The 22842-nt window shown below is 33.2% G+C and overlaps 1 protein-coding gene across 5 annotated transcripts in view; it reads left to right on the top strand.

Moving 5' to 3' along the window:
- Tsp26A (Tetraspanin 26A) overlaps window positions 1-22601 on the top strand; it is a 113472-nt gene extending 90871 nt beyond the window's left edge. For 2 of the 5 annotated variants that reach the window (XM_076540781.1, XM_012292195.2), the window contains exons 8-9: window positions 11707-11823; window positions 14684-22600. In XM_076540781.1, the coding sequence (XP_076396896.1) occupies window positions 11707-11823; window positions 14684-14752 (186 nt within the window). In that variant the 3' untranslated portion in view covers window positions 14753-22600. Of the gene's footprint in view, window positions 1-3352; window positions 3464-11706; window positions 11824-14683 lie in introns of all 5 variants that reach the window. The other 3 variants (XM_003706202.3, XM_076540780.1, XM_012292196.2) reach the window with 3 other exon arrangements.
- The last annotated feature ends 241 nt before the right edge of the window (window positions 22602-22842 follow it).

The raw sequence follows: 22842 nt of genomic DNA, 5'->3' as shown, positions 1-22842 counted from the left end.
CAAAAATAGCGTAACAGTGTAGTAAAACAATTAGTTACACGCTACTTTTGATACACCTATACAACTAAACATTTCAGTCCCTACTTGTCGTGTTTGCAAATCTTTGCATTCGTGTCTGTTCTTTAGTCATAAACTAACAAACTAAGACCATGCTTTTTTCCGATCAATTTTCTTATCTACCGAAAGCGTAAAGCTCCGATCACGCTGAAATTTAATTCGAAGCTCAGTTTTACTTGGAGAAGAAGTTGCTAACAAAATTTTCAGCGACAGTCTCGTTTACTCTACAGGCCCTTTCAAAGTTCTTTGCAGTTCTAACTAAATATTTCCGGAAATATTGACTTTAGAGAAAAAAGTTTTAAATAAAAAATGAAGTTTATGAATAGTTCTACAAAGAAGGTTATATACATTTTTGTCATAAACCTATTAGGTTGGCTGTTATGACCTTAAATAACTCGGCCCTGGACAGAAGTCACTCTGACCCTCACCAAGTTATTTAATGTCATATCAGCCAAACTAATAGGTCTATGTCAAAAATGTATATAACCATTTTTATAGAGCTTTTAATAAGCTTTACCTTTTGTTTAAAACTTTTTTCTCTAAAATAAATATCTTCGAAGATAATTAGTCAGAACTGTAAAAAACTTTGAAAGGGCCTGTAGAGTAAACGAGGCTTTGTCGCCAAAAATCCTTTTAGGGTTCCTCTCCAATCTAGAGTGAGCTTTGGTTATAATTTCAGCGCGATTGGAGGTTTGCGCTTTCCGGAACCATACCTTTACTTCCACCATTCTTTTATTTCATTTACCGTTTTCATAGTCTTTTATTTCATTTGTTCTTTTCGCATAGTCTTTTATTTCATCTGCTGTTTTCACATAGTCTTTTATTTCATTCGCTGTTTTCACATAGTCTCTCATTTTATCGTTTTTACCTACTCTTATTTGTTTCTTCGCATAGTCTTTTATTTCTTTCGTTCATTAATGCCTTTTTACGAAAGCTCGTTGTTGTTTCCGAGTCACCCGTTATCGCATCCGTAGGATTCGTTCGCTAATTTTTTTCGAACGACGCGCCGCGAATAAAAGCAAAAGTAAAGCGAGAAAAGAACGCGGATAATTTTTGTCTTTGAAGAACAGTAGGAGGTACAGCTGGTCTGATTACACAACGAGTCCGCCAGCAAAAACGATCGGGTTGAAAAAAACTGTGGAGCTTAATTAGAGAGAAAACGAGTCCAAGGGATAAAGGATCCTCCCTTACTATTTCAGAAGTAGGTACGTCACTGGTAACGAGTTTAGGACCTTAAAGCCTTGTCGGCAAATCGGTTTGCGCTAATTACGTTTTCATCAACGAGTCATTACTGTTTAACCTCTTCTTTTATCGCCGTTTTTATCTTCTCGTATTAATAGGCACCTTGACAGATTAAGCTGATCAAGGAACGCTAGTGAGATCGTGCAAAGTTCAGTAATGTCTTTATTTTATGTGAATTAGTGGATGCAGTCTCGCTATATGGCACTTTTTGATATGGTCTGTTGAACGGTTCTTTGTTACGGAGATTTAAACTCGGTATCTAGTAGTACTTAATTGTGACTACATAGAGAGAAATTAACAATTTTCAAATTATGAAATTTTCAATTTTTTCAAATTTCCAAAATGACAAATTTACAAAAACAATTTTGAAATTTACAAATTTTGAAATTAACAAACTTATATAGGACATCAAATTTTCACATTCAGAAATTTAAGGTGTCCAAATTTTTCAAATTTATAAGGTCAGTGATTTTCAATTTAAAAATCTCAAATTACCCAAATTTTTAATCGAAATTTGCAAATTTAATGATTAAAAAATTTTAAATGTACTAATTTAGCACAGTAGATGTTTCAAGAAAGTGCTGTATGAACAATGTGCTACCTATACGGCCATTTACAAATTTGCTTCCTCTAGAAGGACCATATAGCGAGACTGCAATGTAGATAACTTAGACGAATTAAAACAAATGAAGTAAACACAATTATTAGAATAAATAGGATAATTTTAACATGAATTTTTAGTAATTGTTGCGTGACACAACTGGTAGGTCACGTCATTTTAACCGTAGAAATTAGGGGAATTCAGAACAATTAGTTACTGTTTAATTATAGAGATCATTACGAAGTGGACTGACATAGATTTGTCGAAATTGTGGCTCTCATTAATTTACCGTAATTTGCATTGTTTTATGTTTATTTGTTGCATGAATATTTTTTAACGTTTTATTTGAGTTTAACAGTTATAACCCAAATAAACCAGTGTGAAATGTAATTTCGTGATATTAGCGTAACGTTAACAATTTTAAAATTCGAAATTATTGAAATTGGAAAACTTGGCAATTTTTAAATTTGGGAAATACGAAATGGGAAATTAGGAAGTGGAGAAATTAGGAAGTAGGGAAATTAGGAAATGGGGGAATTAGGAAATGGGGAAATTAGGAAATGGGGGAATTATGAAATGGGGGAATTAGGAAATGGGGAAATAAAGAAATGGGAGTATTAGGTAATGGGGAAATTAGGACATGGGGAAATAGGAAATGGGGGAATTAGGAAATGGGGAAATTAGGTGAAGGGGGAATTAGGAAATGGGGAAATTAGGAAATGGGGGTATTAGGAAATGGGGAATTAGGAGATGGGGAAATTAGGAAATAGAGGAATTAGAAAAAGGGGGAATTAGGCAATAGGGAAATAAGGAAATAAGGAACTGGGAAAATTAGGAAATTGGGAAGTTGAGAAATTGTAAAACTGGGAAATTGGGAAATTAGGAAGTTAGAAAATTGAAAAATTGGAAAATGGGAAAATTAGGAAATTGGGAAATTGGGAAATTGGAAAATTAGCAAAGTTGAAAATTTAGAAACATAAAAATTCGAAAACCAAAAAATTTGTCAATCTAAAAATTACAAATCCAGAAAAATACCAGAAAATTAAAAATTTACTACGTTCAATTGGTACATCAAGAATTTATAAACTTTACAGCAAAATTGGAAAACTATAACTCAAGTCCTTCCCTATATCTCCTACACTCCACTTCTTCGTCTCATACTGGTTTATTTAGGTTACAACGTATCACTTTATTGCCCTAATGCCCGTCGCTGCTATAGCCGTAATAAAGAACCGAGTACCGAAAAAGTTTGGTCGAAAAGGAGAAGTTAAAGCTATCGTTTCTACCTGGCTCACACATACATACATATCCGACGGTGAATCATACTATCGCCGTTTGCCGGTGTTATCGGCACACTGCAGGCACGACAACGTAATCCTAAACCTTTCGAGGTGAAAACTTTCCCGCCGGTTTTCTAAATCATTTCTGTTTCTGTATCCCCGGGGAATGCAGACAGGAGAGAGGAGTATATACGAGAGAGGTTGTCTAAGGGCGGGCGAGGAGTGGCTAGAATTGAATCTCGTACCTGTCACTGGTACCGTTGTCAGCACTATGGTTCTACAGGTACATCCCTATTGAAATGTGCCCTTAATACTAATCGAACGTTTAAACTTTCACTGTGTCTTTTTTTGTTAAATTTGTTTGGCATTGATCGATCTTAACCTCCGTAATTACTACTTCAATCGTTGGTGTTGTAAACATTCTCAAATCCAGCGATATCTCGATAATTTCCTGCGCTGGGGGCTCCAGGGCGGAGCTATTCATATTCTGAAGCTTCTTTTTATTAAAAATACACTTTTCTTTTCTTACAAGATAATCTCAATAATCGGAATTTGTGGATATGGAAATACTTGAATGCAGGAGGTTTGTAATTAGGAATTTATACAACAGGAAAATATCGAGGTGTAATATTATCTGAGATAATATTGTCTGCAATAATATTTTGAAGAGATACTTAGTAGAATTTAAGTGAGTAGACTGTTTTAGTGGTCCATAATTAATGATTCCATTAAAAATTTTCTATTAAACGGTGCCGCATTTCTGGCGCCAAATTCAAATCTCTCAAAACGCAGTATACTGATATTACAATTATTTTTAGTTTAAATCACTGTCTTCGCGAAGCAAAAATATTACAAGTTTTATTGTTTGTTTATTGAACAAGTTGTTCGCACATTTATTGATATATTTTATGTATTGTACATAACATATGCACTTTGTATATTGTTTACTAATGATCATACCTGAAATACATTTTGTATAATGTACTTAATACGTCTTGTATATTGTTTATTAATAAACTTGTTAACGTTAAAATCATTTTATATTGTATAATATGTACATTTTACATAATGTTTATTAATAAATTTGTTGATGTTAAAATCATTTCATATAGTGTATATAATATGTACATTTTACATAATGTTTATTAATAAATTTGTTGATGTTAAAATCATTTTATATAATATATAATAATATGTACTTCTTTCATAATGTTTATTAATAAATTTGTTGATGTTAAAATCATTTCATATAGTGTATATAATATGTACATTTTACATAATGTATATTAATAAATTTGTTGATGTTAAAATCATTTCATATAATGTATATAATATGTACATTTTACATAATGTTTATTAATAAATTTGTTGATGTTAAAATCATTTCATATAGTGTATATAATATGTACATTTTACATAATGTTTATTAATAAATTTGTTGATGTTAAAATCATTTTATATAATGTATATAACATGTACATTTTCTATAATGTTTATTAATAAATTTGTTGATATTAAAATCATTTTATATAATATATAATAATATGTACATCTTACATAATGTTTATTAATAAATTTGTTGATGTTAAAATCATTTTATATAATGTATATAATATGTACATTTTCTATAATGTTTATTAATAAATTTGTTGATATTAAAATCATTTTATATAATATATAATAATATGTACATCTTGTATATTGTTTATTAAAAAACATTCCTCATTTAAACACAATTTATTCCTGAAACAGATTTCTGTTCCAAAGTGAAGTACATAAAATGTTTCTTCACGTTGTTACGGCTTATTAAAATTAATGCGATAAAACGAGAGATAATGAATCTTTTTAGCGCCTCGATCGATCATTTTCATTCACACGGAGAAAAAAAAAGTTGAAAGAGTACGGTAGAACGATCGAACGATGTCAAACTAGTTTAACAGCGAACATTAGTTTGCTTCGAAGCACGCGACGCAAGTTATGTTGTCTGCAACAGCGTCTGGGGAAAAAGCACCATTTAGCACGCGAAAAAGTGTTACGAGAAAGTTTCAACTACCCTAAACGGTGAATTTTTAACCCTTTAACGCAGTGGTCTGCTACATAGTTAATTTTATCGCGATATTCAATGACGTGTATATTATCGTACATTTGATTAATGTTTGCTTTTGAAACTTCAAGTTTTTACGAAGTGAACGCATAAGTAATTATTCGAGTTTGATAATTTCCAAAAATTTATATGATAATATTTGATAATATTTTAAAATCGAGGTGGAGTGAATGTTTAATTATTTTTATTATGAAATTTTGTGACATAGGAATTGTTGAGGGGTGTGTTTTGATGAAATTGTAGACTCTCGTTATACTGCCGCTGAAGGAGTTAAGAAGAAGAATGTAAAATTTGTAATGTTGGCAGTTTATTGAGTTCAGTGAGATTTCCTCATGTGAAACTGTTTCAAATATGGGAGTTTAGAATTTCGAAATTTACGCATGAAAAGTTGAAAATTTAGAATGTTAGGAAATTAGAAAAATAGGGAATTAGCAAATTAGGAAAGTGGGGAAGTGGTGAGGTGGAAAATTGAGAAATTGGGTAAATGGGAATTTGGAAAATTAAGAAATTGGGAAATTAGGACGTTGGGAAATTAAGAAGATAAACATTTGGAAATTTTGGAAATTGGGATATTAGAAAGTTGCTAAATTGAAATATTGGGAAAGTGGAAAATTGGGAAATTGAGAGATTGAGAATTTAGGAAATTGGGAAATTAGGAAGTTAGGGAAATTAGGCAATTGGGATATTAGAAAATTGGTAAATTGAAATATTGGAAAAGTGGAGAATTGGGAAATTGAGAGATTGAGAGATTGAGAGATTGAGAAATTAGGAGATTGGGAAATTGAAAGATTGAGAAATTAGGAAATTGGGAATTTGGGAAATTGGGAAATTAAGAAAATTAGGGAACTAGAAAATTGTAAAGTTGGAAAATTAAAGAATTGGAAAATGGGAAAGGTGGGAAATTAAAGAATTGGAAAATGGGAAAAGCGGGAAATTAGGAAATTAGAAAATTAGAAAATTAGAAAATTGAAAAGCTGCAAAATTATAAATTTGGAAAATTGGGTGATAAGAAAACCAAGTAAATAATAAATTACAAGTTTAAAAGATTTAAAATAACCAAACCAAAAAACTAAATAACTGTAAAATCTAACTACTACAAAAAATTGCAATTTCTACGAATCCCCACAAAAATATGGCAATATAACAAGAGTCTCTACAATTCCTTCTAAATCAAACATCCACTAAAATTCCCTTAATACACTCAAATATTAAATCCCAAAACGGAAACTACTTTATACACCACCATATGCGTTAAGGGGTTATCGAAAGCAATCGATCGTACTCAATACCGCATGCGAGCGTAAAGTGGATGTACATCTATTTCCAGTATGTGTATTATTTACGTATCTCTGTTTAATATGCTTGAAGCATTCTTTTATTTAATGGTACATGCTGTTGTAACCTAAATGTATCGTAATCGAAACAAACGACCGTGATTAAACAACTACGTACGGGAAAAGTCTCTCGATTTAAGGAACAAGTAAGTACTTGCGAGAATTGAACATGTTAACAAACACGATCACTCACAAACAGTGGCGGCGCCGATATAGACTGAAGCTGCAGCAGCCCCTATTTTCTCTTGACTTTATCGATAACGTAAACAATGCTTGATTTTGTTCTTTTAGGATTTTATCAAGTTTCTCGATACATTTTCTTGTTACATCAGGGAAGTAATGTCGTTTTTGCGCGTGTCAATATTTGTCATTTATCAGATCAGTTTACTTTAAAGAGATTTTAAGATTAAGATTGGTAAACAAATCTTACAATATTCTTTGTAAAACGTGGTTTTTCATTTATTTCAAACTGCGATACTTTCTGAGTAAAAAATGTGAAAACAATATTCAAATGATATCTCCAATTATATCGCTCAAAAACCACTTGATTTTTATCGATTCAAAATGGCAAAAGGTTGTTGATAACGAGGGTGATTACCTTATAACGAGGTTCATCGTTGATTGGAAATGAAAACTTGTTGAAAGCTTGTTTGAATTTAATGTAAAGACATTACTTTCCGGTTGTATGTTTTCTTTTACACGATTTTAAAGGGGAGGCTAAACATTTTTTGGAGGACCTCCACTAATTTTAGCTGCGAGCCGCCACTGTCGATGGAGGACGTACATCCCTCGAATAACACGGTACTTGAAATGCACGAGGTTGCGAATAGCAAGGTTAAAAACTGCGACGACCCTCGAATAACATGGAATTCGAATTACACGTCGCGAATATTACTGTAGGATCACTGAGCAGGCAATGTCCGATATAACTAAGGGTCCATTCTGGTGACCAAATACTCCGAGTATTATTTTCGGGGATTTTTAGGGCGGAAAATTGGTAAGCGATCCTTGTTTATCTTACGTATCGGTCAGGAAAGACAAGGACAATAGATATTTGGTTTCAAAAAATGAGCAAAAATGCGACTTCGTTTTACCAGGACTTTGAAGCCAAGAATGTTTTGTCATGATTTCTTTTCCAAAACATTCTCCGTATAATTCTTCGGTACAGTAAAGTGCGCTTCTTTGGAAAATGGGACGTGACGAAATTTCCTCTGTAAAAACTTACATGCTTCCTTCTCGTGAAGTTTTGAGGGTAAAAATCGGGTGCTTTTCCGCATCGGAGAATTATACGAAGAATATTTTGAAAAAGAGATGACAGGATTTCTTGGTTTCAAAATCATGGCAAAACAAAGTCGCATTATTGCACATTTTTCAAAAGCAAATATCTACTATCCTTGTCTCTCCTAACTAATACAAAATAAAATATACAAAGATCGTCGCTTATTAATTTTTCAGAGTAGTTAAAAATCATACACAGAGTATTCAGTTACCAGACTGAACCTCAAGATTGAAGAAAAGAACGATGTACATACATGCATGCATGTCATGGTTGAATTAAGTAAAAAAGGTTTCCCGGTTACAAGAAAAACCTGGTTTTCAATAACACGTAACCAATTAACCGTGTTATTCGAGAGACGCCTGTATTTCATGCAAAACCGGTAAGTATAACCTCACTCAAGGCTGTTCACGCGTGATACGCAACGGTTAGAAAAAAGGAAGAAAATGGCGGCGCAAGTAGGAAGTAAACAGAGCTACTAAGATTTCATTAATATTTCATTGGAGGGTTCTCATAAATTAGTGCTATGCAACACGCTGTGAAAAGTGGAACGAAAAAGAGAAATTCGCCGGGGAGTGCAAGCCGTCTGTATAAAACGTCACGTCAGTAGAGCGCCTAAGTAACAAGCCCACTTTATTACACACTGCCTTACATTCAACCCTCCCAATGTACAGTCAAGTGCAAATCTGGCTTCCCTGCGGATACTGTCACAACACAGGGGGAGAAGATCCGATGTTCTTTTGGGGATTTAAGGATTTTTAGAGACTTTGGAATTTAGGGGTGATTGAATTTGGGGGTTTAGGAATTTGAAGAGGTTGGAATTGGGGAAATTGGGAGTTTGGGGGTTTGGGGAATTTGGAGGTTTGAAAATTTGGAGATTTGGGATTTTAGGGATTTGGAGATTTGATAATTTAGGGATTTTGAGGATTTGAGAATTTGGGTACTTAAAAATTTTGGGATTTGGGATTTTGGGGACTTCAAAATTTAGAGATTTGAGAATTTCGGAGTTTGATAATTTGGGGATTTAAGAATTTGGGGATTTGAGAATTTGATGATTTAAGAATTTCGGAATTTAAGAATTTGGGGATTTAAGAATTTGAAGATTTGAGAATTTGGAGATTTCAGAATTTAAGGATTTGGGATTTTGGGAATGTGAGAAATTTGGGGATTTGGGAATTTAGGGATTTGAGACTTTTGAGATTTGGTAATTTGGCGTAGGAAAATTTAGGGCTTTGAAGATTTGGTAATTTTTTATTTTGAAGCTTTGTAAATTTAAAAATTTGGGGATTTTAAGTTTTGGGGAATTAGGTATTTAAAGATGTGGACAATTAGGGATTTACTGATTTGGAAAATTATAAATCTAAGTATTTGGAGATTAAGGAATTTGGAAATTTGGAAATTTGGAAAGTTGATAATTTGAATGTTGCAGTTTAATAATTCATAAATTTGGGATTTGGCAAACTAGGTTCATAGCTGCCATAAAAATCTAGGGATATTTGATAATATGGAAACGGACGTCTAGTGATATTTAAATATAGTTACACAAAGATCTAGGGATATTTGATTTGGAAATTTCATAATTTGTAAGATGTGCTATAAAAATTGGGAATTTAAGGATTTGGAAAATTTGATAATTTGACTATTTGACTATTTGACTATTTAAAAATTTGATAATTTGACTATTTGACTATTTGACCATTTGACTATTTGACTGTTTGACTGTTTGACTGACTGTTTGACTGTTTGACTACTTGTCTATTTGACTATTTGACTATTTAACTATTTGACTATTTGACTATTTGACTATTTGACTATTTGACTATTTGACTATTTGACTATTTGACTATTTGACTATTTGACTATTTGACTATTTGACTATTTGACTATTTGACTATTTGACTTTTTGACTTTTTGACTGTTTGACTATTTGACTATTTGACTATTTGACTATTTGACTATTTGACTATTTGACTATTTAATAATTTGACAATTTGATAATTTGAAAGTTTGTAAATTTGAAAATTTGATAATTTAAAAGTTTGCAAACTTTCAAATTGGTTTAAAAATTTGAAGGCTGGTAAATTTGAAAATTTGTAAATTTGTGAATTTGGATATTTGAAATTTGAAAACTTGTAAATACAAAGTGCTTGCAAACTTAAAACCCCAAAACTCTACAAGGTTATAAATTTAAGAATTTGAAAACTTTCAACTGCATAAACATAAAATTTCATAAATTCGAAAACTTGATAATACGTGAGTTAATAAATTTCCAAAAAATTGTCAAGTTTGGTAGACCCGGTTATCCAAAGGAAGCCATATATTGCGGCCGAGTGTACGAGTAACCACGCAAAGCTTTCAGTTCTCTCCTTCGTCTCGGTTCCTGCAGCACCCCCGCCCCTCTCTAACTTTCTACCCCGCAACCCATTCCGGTTCTCTTCGCGTGGATTCCACTTCCATCGCGATACTCTGATGATGTTGCACGGTTTCCTCATTAGCAGAACGGCGAATTCCCGAATTACTTAAGAGTTTTCATTTAGAGCCCGATAGAGCTGCTGCAAACTGCTAATTTATAGCCCGAGTCTTAGAGACTTTGGCGCTGCGTGTCAGAAGATTGCATTTAACCTCGTTAACACCCGTTTTCTCACGGTGAAATTTATCCAATAAAGTGTCTGAGGTGCTATATGTCTACTGGGGTGTCAGATTTCGACAAGAACTCTTCGAATATTTTCAATGGGGACTGAAGAATCGTTGGTAGAACGCAGTTTCGTTATATGGCCCTTTTCCTTATAGCTCGGTTCAGTTAGGTTTTGTATGGATTTTCAGGTAGTTGGATGCATTTATTATTAAAATTTGATGGAAAGATTGAAGAATTTCTTAGTTTTGGATTTTCAAGACTCAAATTTAGAAATTTAGGAATTTTTCATTTCTGGATCTTCGAGACTCAAATTTAGAAAAATAGGAAATTTTAATTTTTGGATTTTCAAGACTCAAATTTAGAAATTTAGGAAATTTTAATTTTTGGATTTTCAATACTCAAATTTAAAAATTTAGGAATTTTTCATTTCTGGGTCTTCGAGACTCAAACTTAGAAATTTAGGAGTTTTTCATTTCTGGATCTTCGAGACTCAAATTTAGAAATTTAGGAATTTTTCATTTCTGGATCTTCGAGACTCAAATCTAGAAATTTAGGAATTTTTCATTTCTTGACCTTCAAGACTCAAATTTAAAAATTTAGGAATTTTTCATTTCTGGATCTTCAAGACTCAAATTTAGAAATTCAGGAATTTTTAATTTTTGGATCTTCAAGACTCAAATTTAGAAATTTAGGAATTGTTAATTTCTGTATCTTCAAGACTCAAATTTAGAAATTCAGGAATTTTTAATTTTTGGATCTTCAAGACTGGAATTTAGAAATTTAGGAATTTTAATTTCTGGATCTTCAAGATTCAAATTTAGAAATTTAGGAATTTTTCATTTCTTGATCCTCAAGACACAAATTCACAAATTTTCAAATTATCAAATTCTCAAATTCTCCAGAAAAATATCAAACTTCCAATTTTTTAAATTTTCAAAATTACAAATAATCATGTCAAACATATTTCACCTTCCATAACTCAGGGTCAAACCTGACCTAACCTAACCAACTCTAAAGCTCAGAAAGTCCTAACAAAAGACCCCAAATCACATTTCCCACTAACCACAATTTCTTTCATCGGATCTAACACAGTTTCTGCCAAATGTCGGACTAACAACCATAATCGCAAGACTGGAGAATCGGTAAGCGAAAGTAGCCAATCGCCTTTGTTTTCCAGAACTTTGAGGTTGCCAAAGTGATATATGAGAAAGGTTGTATTCAAGCTGGGGAGGAATGGGTTCAACGAAATCTTCTAGCAATTGCCACTGGCGCAGTTGGTACGGCATTCGCACAGGTATAATTATCCTCCTCTCTATTGCACGTTTTAGCCATCATAAATTTACGATGCCATATAATATACAGGGCGTTTCACAAGTACCCTCTTCGTGCATCTCCGAAACTATTAGCGACACAGAAAAATGTTTTCTACAAAAATTAATCAGTATTTATGAGCACATAATTTGACGTTAATAAATTTTTCATAGGTGGACGCGTAAAGGTCATATAAAGGTTAACTTGATTTTCTTAACGATGACATATATTTTTGAATTCACGCATCCATTTAAATTTTTATTCTCTGTAAAAAACTATTAATGTACTTGTATCAAAAAATTGTTGGTTTAGGAGATATTTTAAAATTAGATCTTTCGAATTTCTCATGAAAATTCTTTTTTTAATTCTCTGAAAACAAACCTAATTAAGAAGGATGTCATTGCACGGACATAATGTACGTGGTTGTTTTACGATTCGTTTACGAAAATTTGTAAATGGTGAAATTAAAATAGCGCTTAAATATACGGCTTCTCGATATGGGTCAGTAAATTTTTATGGGGAATGATGAGACGTAATTGGTGTGTTCGAAAATGTATTGTTCCATTAAAAACAGATGACCTTTACGTCCACGCTAATGAACAAATTGTTAGTACCCAATTATCTGCATCGAAATTATTTTTGTTTCGTTCGAAATGGAATTAATTTTTTTATTTTCTGAGATAGAGAATTATTTCGGCGATATACGAGAAGGTTGCTTTAACTGAAACACCCTGTATATACTATAATTTATGTAAATGTACTATTTTTATGTGTAATAACATATTGAATGTTAAATGCATTTAGCAAAACTAAAATTAAAACTGTTTAGCTCCTTTAATTTTTATACTTACTATTTTTCTCTAAAATTTAATTTCTAGATTTATTTTTTTCAAATAAGAACTATGTTTATTGTTTTTGTGTATGAATGCAATTTTAAATTTTTTATTTTTGTGTAAAAATATAATTTTTATGTTTATTATTTTCAAGTGAGAGAAATTTTTCTATTTATTGGTTTTAAGTAACATTTCTTGTAAGAATATAATTTTTATATTCATTATTTTTACGTAAAAGGACAAAAGCACAAACTGAAATGATGTTAAATGTTAACAGTTTGTTAAGCTTTGTAATAAAACCGTTAATTATTAAAAAAAAGACGTATGCCTCGATAACTGTCGCAGTCAACCCCCAAATCGCGACACATAACGAGGTTAATTTTAAAAATATTATAATTCACATTTGTCACTTTAATAGCATAAGAAGCATGTATGAATGCACACAATGTTCTGTAATAGACACTGCATGCAGCTAATGAAAGGCAGTTTTAAAATTCCAGTGAAATCTGTCCATACGTTCGCGTAATTTGATGCATGAATACCTACCCCAATAATTAAATCGTGATACGCTTAATTCAATCTGAGTAATCTCGAGTTTCATTTAATTAACTACAATATCGTATCGGGAATCAAATCCATAATTCAAATCCAAATATCACGGAACATTTTCAATGATTGGCTTTTAAAAAATAGAAATTATAAATGAGTTCCCAAAAATTTGGCATTACCAAGTTCCAAAATTGTTAAGGTCCCAAATCTCTAACTTCCAAAACTTTTAAGTCCCAAAGTCCCTAGATGTCAGAATCCGCAGGTTTGAAAATCCCTATATTACAAAATTTTTAAGTCTCAAAATTTTTACTTTCGAAGTCCCAAAGTCATTTTGAGTTTGAAGTTGAGAAATTTTAAAGATCATGGTATTAAACTTCAAAAACTTAGAAGTCCAAAAATTCTAAGGTCCGTAAGTCCCAATTCAAACTTTCAAAGTCGAAAATCTAAAAATTCCGAAGTCCCAAGATTTTTAAGTGCAAAAATTTTTATATCACAAATTTAATCTTTGAATTTTTAAATTCCAATGATCCAAATCTGCAAAGCACCGAAGTTCCTAAAGTTCAAAATTCACAAGCCCTCAAGATACAAATTCCCAAATTTGTAAAATTCAGAAGTCCCAAAGTTTCAAGACCCATAGGTCCCAATATCACAAAATTTCAAAATACCTATATCATCAAATTCTTTAGTTCAAAATTTCTATGGTTCAAAGTCCCAATCTTCCAAAATTCCAAAATACCAAAGTTCCAAATTCTTATACCATCAAATTCTTAAGTCCCAAAATTGTTGTGGTTCAAAGTCCCCAACTTCCAAAGTTCCAAAGTCTCAAACTCCATAAATCCCATGCTCCCTAACTTTTGAACTCCACAAGTTCTAAAATCCATAAGTCCCAAAAATCCATAGGTCCCTAAGTCTCAAAATCCCAACACTAAAAAATACCAAAATTGCAAAGTCTCCAAAGTCTCAAACTCCATAAATCTCATGCTCTCTAACTTTCGAACTCCACAAGTTCTAAACTCCATAAGTTCCAATCTGCATAAGTCCCAAAAATCCATAGGTCCCTAAGTCCCAAAAATCCATAGGTCCCTAAGTCCCAAAAATCCATAGGTCCCTAAGTCCCAAAATCCCAACACTAAAAAACACCAAAATTGCAAAGTCCTCAAAACCTCAAACTTGTAAAACAAAAAAAATTGCAAAATTCCACAACTTCAGTCCCATTTTCAAAAACAATAATCCCTCAGACCCATTTTCCATAACACATATTTCAAAATGGAGGACACGGTGTTATACCGCGAATACGTTCTATAACCCCTAAAACTATCGTATGGACAAATTTGACCCCAATTTCTTTCTCATTACCCCAACAACTAACAACCCCTCGATCTTATCAACAGAATATTATCCGATCACAATTTTCAATCTCACAAAAATAAATCCCTAAACTAAGTAATCTTTTTTTTCCAGATTCTGGGAATCTGCTTCGCCCAAAACCTGCGAGCGGACATATTCGCACAAAAGGCGAAGTGGCATTGACAATTCCGAGCCCCCACGGCAGTCTAGCATCTAATCTTCATAGATGCTGATCGTTCACGTTGATCGAGCAAAGAAGATCGTCGATCTCGAGAGAAAGAGCAGAGTTTCGACGAAAGCATCGACACCATTCCGCGCCAGCAAGCCGATTTAAAATGGCGGACCGAAGACGAGCCAGGAGACGCGTTTTAATTTTTAAGATCGCGCGCTTTCACGAACTTCGTGAAACTTTACCAACGTTTCCAAAGAACTTTCAACCTTTGACTGACACCTCGTAACTTTATCATTACATACCCTATGTTCCGTGAGAACGCACGGTGGTTGCTACGTTCCTGAAACTGTCGCTTCCTTACCGACGCTGATCATTTATGTACTACCACAAAATTTAGGATAATTGACGTGAATGATGCATTAATTATGTTTCTTGAAAGGAAAATCCTTGCTGAAGGAATTTTTTCTTGACAGGGCCGTATTGGCATTTTGTGCAGCCCTGGGTACATCAATGGAGGTTAATGAAATTTATTGAAAGAAAAATCTTTGTTGAAGGAATTTTTACTCTACAGGGCCGTATTGGTATTTTGTGGGGCCCTAAGTATCTCAATGAGAGGTTAATGAAATTTTGGTGAAAGAAAAATCCTTGCTGTAGGCATTTTTTCTCGACAAGGCTGTATTAGTATACTGTGGAGCCCTGGGTACCTCAATGGGAAGTTAATGAGATTTCTAAAAAGAAAAATCCTTGCTTAAGGAATTTTTTCTCCACAGGGCCATATTAGTATTCTGTGGGGCCCAGGGTACATCAGTAGAAGGTTAATGAAACTTGTTGAGTGAAAAATCCTTGCTAAGAGCATTTTTTCTCGACAGGGCCGTATTAGTATTCTGTTGGGCCCTGGGTATCTTGGTAGAAAGTTAACAAAACCGAACAGAAAATGCTTTTACAAATATTTTACGATTTCAGTTACTTGTGAACAGGGCTGTATCAAGATTTTGTGGAACCCGGGTACCTCAAAGTGTTAATGAAATATAGGGAATGAAAAGTGCTTTCGAAAGTATTCTTTTACGATGTTAATTACTTGTGAACAGGGCTGTATTAACATTTCGTGGGACCCGAGGTTATGATGATACCTGAACAACTTGTTAGAAGAGAAATTTTTATTGAAAGCATTTTCTCTACATATACCGTATCAAGATTTCATGGAGCTCAAGGTTTCATGACATATTAGTAAAACATACTGAACGAAAAATGCTTTTGAAAATATTCTTTTATGATGTTAGTTGCTTGTGAACAGGGCTGTATTAACATTTCGTAAGACAATGGCTCTCTGAGTAACTTGTTCATAGCAAAATTTGTATTGAAAGCATTTTTTTCTTGATACAGACAGGAGCGTATTAAGATTTTGTGGGACCCAGGGTTCGATGAGATATTAATGGAAAATGCTTTCGAAAACATTTTTCTGCAATTTTAATTACTTGTAACAACAGAACCGTATTAAGAATTCGTGGAACCCAGGGCTTCTCCAAAAAGAAGGACCCCTAAATAACTTGATAATGAAATTTATTGTACAAAAAATTATTGAAACGTTTTTCCACGATTTCAGTTACTGGACAGGGCCGTATCAATACTTCATAGAACCCAGGGTTCCCAAAAGAAAGTTTCTCTGATCTGAACACAAATTTAACTGTGAACTTCCAAATTTACGATATTCCAAATATGTTTATGATATAAATATCCAGTGCGAAAAGTACCCAGTGCGAATTTCGTGTCGCCCTCAAAAAACGCCGCTAATTTCAATATTAACCTAAGATGGCGCCACACTAGTTTCAGGAACGTACAAAACATGCGTTAACCACCATTTAAATAAATAAATTTCAAATTCGCGGAAAACGAACATATCGTACGGAACCAACTACCGAGCAAAGAGAAAGTTTAAATATTTTTGAAATCGTGCGCAGGAAATGCGACTTCTCCGGAAATTTCAATTCGTCCAAATATTTTTACATTTTATATTCAACCGAGAATGCGTATTTTCGAACGAAATTGCGACTGTGCGTCTCTTTTAATACTGTGAGCTGCAGAGCTTTCATGTTTTAATCAATTTCTGTTATCCAATCTTGTATTTCATAGAACGTATTACGGGTCTATGTTTAGCTCTTTTTTTTCGGAAGAATCGTTCAGTTCTTGAGGTATTCCGGGCGACAGGAGTCCAAATGCATCTGGATAAGAATAAGAACCACATTCAGAATGCAGGAGGTTAAAATAGCAGGATTCTTCGGTCAAGCATATAAAACCTTGAAGTTGTATATGTCCATAAAATCTTTAAGTTACATATGTTTATAAAACCTTCAAGTTACATATGTGTGTTCATACAAGCTTCAAAATGCACATATACATTCGTAAAACCTTGAAGGTGTACCCAACCCAAGACTTGGTGTGTGAGACGCAAAGGAGGCTCCATAATATTAAAATGACACCTAGAATCACACATAGTTTCATTATTATTATTTGCCAATATGTTGACCGACTTTTTGGGTCGACCTCCAACTCCTGGGTTGTCCACGATACGTATTCATAGAATCTGCAAGCTCACAGCATCGCACGACTCAACGAACCCGATGACAATTATCCGCATGACATTACGACAGTGCTCTATGGAAATGTAAGGTTCGAGCGCGCTATGGAGTAATAACCTCAGCTCGGTTTATGGGGAACAGTGTGTCGATGCATTAAAATCGATCGACATGATGTGTCGTGGGGGCGCGGTGAAACACGGCCGACTTCACCGCACACTAAAACTCCTCGTGGTGCCTTCACCAGGGGAGAACGAAGCCATATAACACGCAAGTACACAATAACTTTCCGTTGCTCTAATTGGTCGTTAAAACGGTTGCTCGAGCCACTTCGGGTATATCGATCCTCCGTTATACGCCGGCACGTTCCCTCTTCTCTTTGTATCGACAGGCCAGGTGTCTGTCGTGGTAGGATAACAGCTGGCTACACAAATTTTAACGCCATTTTAGCACTGAAATCTCCTACTTAGCGGAATTTGGGCGGAGGTGAAAACGCGAATGTGGGGTGGTGAGCATGCGCAGTAGGTCTCAGAGTTGTCACATTCATAGGTTGCAATAAGGCCCAAAATATGCAAGGGTGTTAGAGAGGTGGAGTTTAGAGACTGATGGGTTTTGGGGCGAAGTCATAAGATTTAACAATTTTAGAGATTCAGGATAAGCAAGTCCCAAGGTCTTAGAGAATGTTCACATTCATAGGTTGCAATAAGGCCCAAAATATGAAAGGATGTTAGAGAGGTGGATTTTAGAGACTGATGGGTTTTGGGGCGAAGTCATAAGATTTGACAATTTTAGAGATTCAAGATAAACAAGTCCCAAATTTGATGGTTTCTGAAGTTTTAGAGCACGAGAGTCTCAAAATCTTAAAATAGCAATAGTTTATGATTTAAAAATCACAAAATTGTCTGTAAGTCCCAAAGGTCTATAGCTGTGGAATTCTAAAGTTCCTAAGGCCCAAGATTTCAGAGTTGCAATATTCTGTGATTTCAAAGTCCCAACATTTCAAGGCCCCTAAGTCCCAATTTTTGAAAGTTTCATTACTCCATAATTTAAAAATACCAATAATTTAGAGCTCCTGAGTCCCACATTTTCAATATTGTATCATTTCAAGATCCCAAAATTCCTAAATACTAAAGTCCAAACTCCCTAAGCCCCAAACTTCTCAAGTCTCAAAGTCCCAAAATTCGTCTATTTCTAAATTCCAAAGTCCCTAAATCTCATAGTCCCAAAATTCTTATATTCCTAAATTCCGAAGTCCCTAAGTCCCTAAATCTCATAGTCCCAAAATTCTTATATTCCTAAATTCCAAAATCCCTAAGTCCCTAAGTCCCTAAATCCCTAAGTCCCAAAGACCCTAAGTTGCAAAGTCCCAAAATTCCCCTATTTCTAAATTTCTAAGTCCATAAGTCCCTAAGTCCGTCAGTTTCTAAATCCCTAAGTCCCTAAGTCACTAAGTCCCTAAATTCTTAAGTCCCAAAGTCCCATACTAAAAATCCCTAACTCCCTCAGTCCAACTCCCAAAATTCAATATTTCATAATCCTGAAGTCCCAAAATTCTACAATTCCAAAATCCCAAATTTGAAAAATTCAAACTCCTATCAATCAAGTCCTAAAAATTCCCCAAATTCCCTAGCTCCAAACTCCCAAAGCCAATTCTCTCTCTGTCTTTCCTTAAATTCTCCCTAACCTTCCCATGGTTCTCCACGCTTCTCCCTAAATTCACTCATCCTTCTACATCCTCCCAAAAAATCTCCCTAGACTGTCCCCAAATCTCCCTAGATTTCTCCAAATTGCAAACAAAAACAACACATACAAAGCAAGCTCACTGCACATACACCATCAACCAAATTCGCATTTTCCTGATTGATAAAATTACGTAAACTGTTTCCTAGGGAATTTCCTCGCTGAGTGACGTTAAAAGTTGATTCGCCAGCTCCGCGTTTATAACCTATGTCCACTCTGGTCACGCAGCAGGTTACAGCGTAGAAAAGTGGACACTGCGTTATTGAAAACGTTGTAAATTCTAGATAGGCCTCGTTGCGAGCGTCCTAACCTAACTTTTCTCTTTCTGAGAGATTCGTTAATGATCGGACTTTGAGTTGTACGCTTTTGTTCACCCTGTACGACGGACGCTGGCGCTTACGGCGTCCACATTGTTTCGGAATTGTTGATGATTTCAGCCTGTGATGTTTGGAAGTGATATGCGAACGGTGTCTCAGGTTTCGATGAAGTTTCTGTTCGTTGCATCTTTTCTTTCTGTATTGATTATTGAATATCGAGATTGAGGTTATGTACGTCTTTATGGTACCGATGACGGATAAACACACGAGGAATATTTCATAGAAACTTTTCAGAATATTTCATGTTCACATTGTTGATGTACCAAACAGAACTTGTTTCTTTCGTTTCTCGATGAAAAATTTGGGAATTTTAGGTAAAGGAAAGTAAAGGAAAGAATGGAATAGTGAAGATCCAAGTTTTGCTTGAAAGAAATATGAAGAGAAATTGTTTTGTAAGTAAAGGAAAGATATAAATATTAATACCTTGAGAGATATATTAATATATTTTATCTCATAACAAATATTAAGAAATTTTGCTTCAAAAGAAAATTAAAGTAAAATTTGTTTTGTGAGTAAAGAAATTTTATATAAATATTTTTTTAAATGTTCAAGTAAAAAATATTAATTTTTGAATACATATGAAGTAGTATATTATTACAAATATAAAAAAGTTTCAATAAGTTAAATAAATTAAATATCAATAAAAGGTATGAAAAGTATTGATACAACAATTTATGTAAATATTTTATTTGAAATTTTTAAGCTGGTAATACAAGATAAATATTCCATTTTATGAGAAAAATAAATAAATAAATAAATTGCACGAATGACAATCAACTATCATTGATTTTATCGAGGTGACTGTATTTTATCTGTCTGTTTAGCTGATTTAGCAAATTCGATACTGAAAATATAATAACTCTGATCTGTCTGGTTGGTACATCAATTTTGGACACATATTTAAAGATTCAGATTATAATTCTTAATAAGGTTCAAGAATTTTTGGTTGCAGTCTGACTTATTTAAAGAAAGTCAGAGAGTAATATTTTAAGATTTCCTTCAGTAATATTTCATATTTTTTTTTTTTGCATTTCAAGATTTTTGTAATAAATAATTAATTGTTCTGTTTTGGAAGTTGTAGAGAAATCTTGATAATTACTTGCTGGATAAATTCATGCTTGGAGAAAATCAGACAGGATAATAAGTTGATTGCTATATTGAAGTTATTGGAAATTTTTAGATTGTGTTTCCAAGTTAGCAAATTTTCAAATTTTGGAATTGTGGAATTTTTGAATTTTTAAATTTTTAAATTTTCAAATACCTAAATTCCTGAAATTCCCAAATTTTCCAAATTCTCTAAATTCCCAAAATCCCCAACTTCCAACATCAATAATTTCCAATTTCCAATTTCCAAAATTCCCCAAATTCCCCAAATTCCCCAAATTCCCCAAATTTCCCAAATTTCTCAAATTCTTCAAATTCCCAATTCCCAAAATCCCTAACTTCCAACACCCCTAGTCCCAAAATTCCAAAAATCTTCAAATTCCCCAAATTTTCAAAATTCCATAAATCTTCAAATTTCCCAAATTCCTCAAGTACCCAAAATCCCTAATTCCAAAATCTCTAATTCCCAAAATTCTCAAAATACCCAAATGCCCCAACTTCCAGCATCCCTAATTCCTAAATCTCCAACTCCCAAAATTTCTAAAATCTCAAAATTCCCAACTTCCAACATTTCTAATTCCCAAAATTTCCAAAATTCCCCAAATTCCCCAAATTCCCCAAATTCCCCAAATTCCCCAAATTCCCCAAATTCCCCAAATTCCCCAAATTCCCCAAATTTCCCAAATTTCTCAAATTCCTCAAATTCCCAATTCCCAAAATCCCTAACTTCCAACACCCCTAGTCCCAAAATTCCAAAAATCTTCAAATTTCCCAAATTTTCAAAATTCCATAAATCTTCAAATTTCCCAAATTCCTTAAATTCCCAAAATCCCTAATTCCAAAATCTCTAATTCCCAAAATTCTCAAAATACCCAAATTCCCCAACTTCCAGCATTCCTAATTCCTAAATCTTCAACTCCCAAAATTTCTAAAATCTCAAAATTCTCAAAATTCCCAAAATTCCCAACTTCCAACATTTCTAATTCCCAAAATTCGAAAAACCCTAAAAATCCTCCAAATTACCAAAATTCTCAAATTTCTCAGATTTCCCAAAGTCGCCAAATTCCCCGAATTCCCCAAATTCCCCAAATTCCCCAAATTCCCCAAATTCCCCAAATTCCCCAAATTCCTCAAAATCCCCAAATTCCCCAAATTCTCCAAATTCAAAACTTGCACATACCCAAATCTCTATATTCACATATTCTCCAATCAAATATTACGCTACTTTCATATTATGCACCTCACATAAATCCTTCCACTACCAAAATTTTTGAACCTTACTCAACACAACAAAATGACATTGGCATCACAAGATACTTCTTTATTCACCTCCCATATGCTTTAAAATATTCCATGAATTTTTACACATAAAATAAGTAACGTGTACCATAAGTGTGTTGTTCCTCTGAGGTAACGTCTCTACATGATTTTAAGTTCTATATTGAATCTTTCGTTCTTTAAACAAGCGTCCAAAAGAAAAAGAAGCAGCAAGATTCAAGTAAATGCAAAGGTGTTTTAATCTTCTATAATTGAACGTTTTATTCGAGATGTTTGATTTCGCATTCTTAGCTTGAAAGTATCGAGTCCAAACTAATGATAAGAGTGTAAAGATAGCAAAGAAGCGGCTGGACCGCGAAATGCTTTCAGTTTTCAGAGAACACGTTCTTTTGTATGAAGAAAAAGAAAGAACATCAACGGATACGTTCCATCCTAATTTTCTCAATGTTTCCTAAAGTAATTTTTATACGAACGTGTGTATATATCGCTAACAGCGTATCAAAAATGTTTAAAAAAAGATACGAATATCGAGTCTAGTGTCCACAAGTTTGTCTGTAAAGAAAATGGTGATGTAATACTCATAATGTTTATTATACTGAAATTATCGCAATTTTTTATTTATTGTAACGATAATTTATTTTTTAGAATGTTTAACTTTGATTTTGATCAATTTTTTTTTATAATTATGGTTTTGTAGAAATTTTTCATTTATGAAATTTCAGATTTTTGTAATTCGTGAAGTTATTACAATTTGTTTCATTGTTGATTAGAGAAACTTTTATATTTTATGTATTATAACATTTTTTTAATTTATGGAATTATTTAAATTTTTAGAATTTGTGAAATTTTTGAAAGTTTTGAGAATTTATGGAATTACTGAAATTTTTGTAATTTATGGAATTATTGAAATTTTTGTAATTTATGGAATTGTAGGAAGTTTCACAATTTGTGGAATGATTGAAATTTTTACAATATAAAGAACTATAAAAATTTGTGTAATTTTTGGTATGATAAAAATTTGTCATAATG

This window comes from Megachile rotundata, chromosome 16, assembly GCF_050947335.1.
Source record: "Megachile rotundata isolate GNS110a chromosome 16, iyMegRotu1, whole genome shotgun sequence".
Taxonomy (NCBI): Eukaryota; Metazoa; Arthropoda; class Insecta; order Hymenoptera; family Megachilidae; genus Megachile; species Megachile rotundata.
The sequence above is the reverse complement of the archived record's forward strand: the minus strand, read 5'-3'. Positions and strand labels throughout refer to the sequence as shown.